The following is a 6,859-nucleotide window of genomic DNA, read 5'->3' on the forward strand; positions in this document are numbered from 1 at the left end:
GCCCAGACAATGGGACCAATTTAAAACAAAAAATATTAGAGCGGTTGCTGACCTCCTGAGCTTTGAGGAGTTCCTGAGTTATCAACGCCTAAAAACCAAATATGAAATAGCAAGATTGGATGTCTTCAAGTATCTACAAATTCGACATTTTATTCAAACTTTATCCCCAACGTTGAAATTTCAACTCTCACCAGTTTCGAGCGGCTCTGTAGAGAAACAGGCCACCAGAAAGGTCTTATAACACAAATCTACGGTGAATTGGAAAGGGCCATAGAAGCCCCTACACATGACTATATGCTGCATTGGGCAGCAGAATTGGAAATAGTTATAGACCGAGAGGATTGGGAAAGAATTTGGGAAAATGCCTCAGGAACTTCCATATGTACCACAATCAAAGAAAACATATATAAAATACTGTTTCGCTGGTATCTTACCCCAGTTAGAATAAATCAAATTTACCCCCAGGCGTCCGATTTATGCTGGAGAGGTTGCGGTCAGAAGGGGGACATGGCCCATATTTGGTGGACATGTCCGGAAATTCAAAAATATTGGGGAACAATACAAAAATTAATAGAGGAGGTCACAGACCTCAAAATCCCTATTGACCCGTTGACCTACCTGTTGGCCAGGCCCTTAGAAAATTTGGACCGACCAACAAGTAAACTAATCTCCTTCATTCTTACAGCGGCTAGATGTGCGGTGGCGGCCGCCTGGAAGATGGTGTCTCCCCCCTCAAAACAAACGGTAAAAAATAGGGTGCAAGAGGTGATGAATATGGAGAAACTATCTGCCTTCTTGAAAAGATCCACTGACTCCTTTAACAAAACATGGGATCCGTGGCTATCCCATATGGCACCTCTACGCCACTAATCCACATATGAAAAGTAAAAAAAAAAAGAGAGAGAGAGAAAGGAAAACCAGGTCAGGGGCACCAATGAAAATAGACTGAGGACACGGGAAGCAATGGGTATCCCACCCACCCTCCCCTTCCTATTCCCACTCACCCTCCCCTTCCTATTCCCACTCTTACTCTCTGTTTCCATACTCGCGCTCCCCACATAGCCCCTGGAGGGTCACGGGAGCGGTGAGCTTTCCTCTTTTATTTCCGGTTTCTCTAACCAACAAAAGGAGAAAATCTGTATTAGGCTGTATTATCGTTTGTTTCATGCATACTGTGAATTATCTAAATGCCTAATAAAAAATTTTGGAAAAAAAAAAAAAAAAAAAAAAAGAAAGGGATGAATGAATCAAAAAGTACATAATGAAAACGAAAAAGAATTGTTATTAATTAAACAACCTAAAAGGAAATAATATATATAAGACACATCCTTAAGCAATAAAAAAACTAACTAAATAGTGCATAAAGTCTATGAATATTAAAAATATGAAAAAATTAATTTAAGAAAACATTAATAATCAACTCTACGTTTATGATTACATGGTTAATAATTATTTATTTGTTCCATTTTTTGATGTTGATCTTTTCAATTCAAATTTTTTTGACATCTAGTATTATCAGATTAGGTTTTTCACATCTTTATCCACTGATCAGTATATTTATATCTTAAGAGTTGATTATTAATGTTTTCTTAAATTAATTTTTTCATATTTTTAATATTCATAGACTTTCTGCACTATTTAGTTAGTTTTTTTATTGCTTAAGGATGTGTCTTATATATATTATTTCCTTTTAGGTTGTTTAATTAATAACAATTCTTTTTCGTTTTCATTATGTACTTTTTGATTCATTCATCCCTTTCTTTATTTTTTATTTTCTGTATTTTCTCTCATGATTTTATGTATAATTGTTTGTTTATCTGTAAATTAGTTTTTTATCAGATTATTCACTTTTATTCCCCTCACTGTGTTTGTTCTTTACCCTTGTCGTCATTCTACGTTTTTCTAATTTGTGGTATTTTGGTCTGCTCCCTGACTGTGTGGTTTGTCCAGATTAGGCTTCCGTAGTCTTACCTGTTTTTTTTCATCTTACCATAGGCCGTTTTTTGGCGCAAACACGCACCAATCCAGGGAGCAGACAGGATATTTAAAGAAATTCACAATCAGCAGAGTCACTCTTTGATAAAGCACCCACCGGGTGTGAAACGAGTCAGAGGAGCCCCCCCCCCCCTTTTTTTGTACTTTGCTGTTATGCATTATTAAATTAATAAAAAAATTGTATTGGATACCAGCTTCCAGCCCTACATTTTTTAAGCAGTGATCAGTCTTTCAACGCCATATCTTATCTACCCTGGACTGAAGCCCGCAACGCTGAGACCTCAGAAGATGCTACCATTGTGAGTTAACTTTTTACATGATCTACTTTCCCCGGACAGCCAGCATATCATTACACCGCTCCAGCAGCCTATGCCGCAGGGTTAACGCCTGCACATCTTCATGGGGTACTGTAAGTGTCGTTTTCTTCACTTATCCTCACTGTGCAGTGAGAGTTTCTCTGTTTGGCTTTTATGGAGCTTTATATTGGAAGCAGGACTGTTTTTGATCTATCAGACACGCATACATTGTGCAACAACTGGGTTTTTTTCAATCATGGCTACATTGTCTCAGCGATACATCATATCTATGTTTTAATACTTAGTTGCTCCAGTGTAGGAGTAATCTCTTATTTCTCCTACCTCCGTTTGTCTCCGAATATATTTGCATATGGTTATAATTTCCCCTCTTCGACACCTCTTTTCTAATGTAAATAAATCTAATTTAGCTAGCCTCTCCTCATAAATTAGATTGTCCATCCCCTTTATTAATTTAGTGGCTCTTCTCTGCACTCTCTCTAGTTCCATAATGTCTTTTTTAAGGAGTGGTAACCAAAATTATACTCCATATTCAAAGTGGGGCCTGATAAACATTGTAAGCATACATTTTTGTTCCATAACTTTTGAACAATACTGTGTGAAGGAGATAATGCCATAGATACAAGAAATTAACTTACTCGCTGTATATTTTCTGTACCCTTTACTGCTATCTATTGTACTTACTGCTGCGGCCGAGTTTATTCGAGCATTTGCCCGTTCTCGGCCGCAGCAGTTACCTGGCGCGCGCCGGAGGGTGCCGGGCGCGCGCCGAAGCAGCGGAGGAGAGGCCCGCCGATCGCGGCTTCCCCCTCTCCTCTCCGGGTCCGCCGGGTCCCCCGGAACCCCCTGCCGCCGTCCCCCACATCGCGGGACACCAGGGCTCCCTCGGAGAGCCCTGGAAGCGCGTGCAGGGGGCGCAGGCACCCGATGACGCGTGACCGCGCATCGGTGACGCGCGGCACGCCGAGGGGCTGCCACTTGCAAGCCGGGAAATCTCCCGGCTTGCGGAACTGGCCACACTTCAATAAAGTGTGTCGCCAGTGTATAAGTTGCTCTCTCATTGTCCTTAATGTAAAATAGCTAATAAGCATTTTGTTAATGTTCTTCTGTTACATTGCTTTAATGAATAACTAAAGAATTATAACATAAAATACCAAAATTATTTTAAGCAAAAAGCACTATTAAATTTCTTGAATTCATGTTGGTGTGCACGCTGATCTGTAGCATTGAAATAAAACTAAAAAAACACAAGCACACGAGTTCAAGATTAATCTTTTGAAATGTTCATGTGATTCAAATAATTTCATTTTGGAGAGGCTGTCGCTTTTGTTTGAATAAAAACACAAATGGTGAATAGTTTATTATTTGCAAAACAAAGTTAGTTTGTAGTGTTTTAAGTTAACACTTTTCAACTTGTATCCTTTGTTGTGTGTACTTGAAGAGAAAAGTTGATTGGAATTACAAAAATAAACAATAATAACTTTTGTGGAAATTACAAAAATGATTGATTTTTGGACGAAATGTGTCAATTCCAGAAACAATTTTCATAAAAGCAAATACAAAAAAAAAAGGAATATTACAAAATAAACAAATGGCCCTTAACCATTCTATTTTTCAGTTTGGGTTCGACTTCATTTTGAAAATTCAGAGCAAAATAATCAGCGATAGGGATTTTAAGAGCATGCAAAGCACTTGTTTCACACCGAAGCGAGAGAAAATCAAAACCACTCCCATGTTTAGAAACTAAAAACAAAATGTAAAAATACTTACATATATCTGATTTTTGTATCCCCTTCAAAAGGGGTAGTACCAAAAAGCAGGTTAAAAAAAAATGTAAAATGATTAAATCGCCCCTAAAGTGACATTTTCAAATCCCTGCACTTCATCCCGACAGAAAGCAGGACAGACACACCACTGGTGAAAAACTCACTTAGACTGCAGTTGTGTGGTTGCATCCGCTCTACAGTCTGAATGGCTGTAACACAACTACCAGTGGGGCATCTCTGTCCTGCTTTTTATGTCCCCAATGAATTCCCTCATAAAAAAAAAAAACATCTGCAGAAGGTATATTTCGTTCTAGGTTTATAATCCCACACATTCTATACAAAAAAATATTTTTTTTGCCACGAGTAGGTTGTAGTTTTGTTTTTAAAATGGAAAAGTACTACCATTATTTATTTTTGTCCTATGAGGAACCGCCCTTTAAAGAGGTTACTGTTGTAGATTAATTATGGCCCTAAAAAGGATTGCACAAAGAGGACCCACCTTCATCCTCTTCCTCGTCACCTACTCCATCCCCATCAGCGTCTGAGTCTGGGGCCTCTCTATCATCTTGGTCATATCCATCCAAAAAGGTCAGCTGGGGTAGTAGCTTGAAAACGCTTTCTCTGTAGTCATTTAAGTTTGTTACTTCACAGTTGAACAGGTCCAGGCTCTTCAGAGACTCTAACTTTTTCTGAAATAAGAAAATAGATGAGAATTTTACATAATTTGGTGTGTATGTATGTATGAAGGTACAGTATGTATGTATGGTAAGCTTTCAAGAGTTTTCCTCTCTTCTTCAGGTCAGCAATACTGATATACCTGAAGAAGAGAGGAAAACTCTCGAAAGCTTGTCCTATGACATAAATTGCTAGTCCAAATAAAAATGGTATCACCTAATACTGAACTAATTTGTTCTGCACTATTGCAACTGGACTAACATGGCTATTTCCGTTATATTATATATATATATAAATATATATATACATACATACAAACACAACGTTTTGCAGATTTTGGGCATATACTTGCAAAACTATTTATTATATCTTAAATTAAAGGGCATTGAAATGGTCAAAATTAATATGTATTAATTTAAAATGACTCCCACAAATTGTGAGCATACTTATGGCTAAAACCACCACCCAAAAGAATCCATGTAGTATAATTAAGTTATCATCAAACTTTTGTTTCTTATTAGGCTCGCTTATTTATTACATTTTGATTAACCTTTTTCCAGAGGTTTTAAATGGTTGAAAGTACATTGCTTTATAATGAAGCATGTTTTAAAGGGGTTGCGGATAAATAAACAGCAACATTAGCAAAAGTATCCACGGTAAACCTCAAAGTCCTTATTTTCTGGTGTTCAAAAACATAATGCAAACTTATGCACCTAATGTAGAGATGTAATAACTTGCCGAGATTCCCTTTTTTCAAATGTTTTGCTCAAACTTCTAAAAAAAAAATTATAAAATTTTCGTAAAGTTCACTCAAACTTTTTTGACCGCAAAGTTCTGAAAATGTTGCTGGAACTTGTCTAAGTTCTAGCAAAATTGGCAAATTTCACCACACATCTAGAAATCTTGAACAACATTAGGAATCTCACAAAAAAAAACATTTTAGGCTATGAAATACAGTTGGTCTGTTACTGGGGGGAACTGCTTGCAATTACACACACATACTATTATACTGAATATCAGTCTTCCATCCTCTATTGCAGGGGTGCGCAAACTGGGGGGCGTGGCGGTTGCAGAGACCCAGCACTCTTCCCCCAAGGAATTTAAATTAATGCTAGGGGATCGCGTGATACCTTGTCTTCGGCGATGCATCGCCATGGCGTCAAATGATGCCGTGGGGTCACGTGACATCACATTGCCATGGCACTTTGACGTTATTTGACGCTTAAGAGAAAGTATGGGAGGGGGGCGCGTGCAGAGAGGGAAGCAGGCAGGGGAAAACAGCAGGGAAAGACTGCGCACCCCTGCTCTATTGCACTGTACTAAGGAATATTTACGCTTTCTAAATAATAATAAATTCAGATAATACAGAGAGCTAGGCACATTCGCATAGGTTCACAGTTGAAGCGGTTGCACTCCACTGTTTTTTCCAAACAAGATTATACTGTATATTCTGAAATCAAAGCAACATGCCATTGTATACCTTGAAGTCTATTCACCAAGATGATGAATTGTTTAAGCTATGTTAATGATTGTGAACGGAGCGTTGGAATGAACTACTCGTAGCAATGCATTCATTTTGCAGCTTAGCGAAAAGACCCTTACAATCTTCTCTTTCCTGCCATGTTGATGAATGTTAGCGTTTCCCAAAGATTGAGATCCCTACACCGCTTCAAGGAGAGAATTTGGCACAGACGAGATTTGTAAGAGACTTTCAAGACAGAGATTTTCCCAGTTCGATATGCCTCGCTCATATCCAAGCTATGTTGACTAACCGATACAACATATTTTTCTGTGTACAACTTCTGACTGGCAGAGCTGTAACAGGCTAAGGTTCATGATGGATGTGCGTACTCAACTATTCAATGTGTTGACGTTGTGCTGGAAGCACAGGAGGAATACCTTCATGAAGTTAATTCCAGTTCACTCAGAAGCAGAACCAAAGCCACGGCATCTCAAATAAAGCACCCTGCCCTGTGCGATAGGTTATTCTTAATCCATCTCTTAAGGATTCCTATAGACTTATAGTTACCTTTGAATTGTGAAGCTGATTTTCATTGCTTAAAAAAAGGTGTTATCATGTCTGAGTAAGGACATGTATGTAGATCCTTA

General features: G+C 38.3%; 1 protein-coding gene across 2 annotated transcripts in view; it reads right to left on the reverse strand.

The window, feature by feature from the left end:
* The window catches only part of LOC142497131 (acidic leucine-rich nuclear phosphoprotein 32 family member D-like), a 355,631-nt gene that overhangs the window by 26,857 nt on the left and 321,915 nt on the right, over positions 1-6,859 (reverse strand). For both annotated transcript variants that reach the window (XM_075604536.1, XM_075604546.1), the window contains exon 4: positions 4,575-4,764. In XM_075604536.1, coding sequence (XP_075460651.1) covers positions 4,575-4,764 — 190 coding nt within the window. The remainder of the gene's footprint in view (positions 1-4,574; positions 4,765-6,859) is intronic.

Source organism: Ascaphus truei, chromosome 1 (genome assembly GCF_040206685.1).
Source record: "Ascaphus truei isolate aAscTru1 chromosome 1, aAscTru1.hap1, whole genome shotgun sequence".
Classification (NCBI taxonomy): Eukaryota; Metazoa; Chordata; class Amphibia; order Anura; family Ascaphidae; genus Ascaphus; species Ascaphus truei.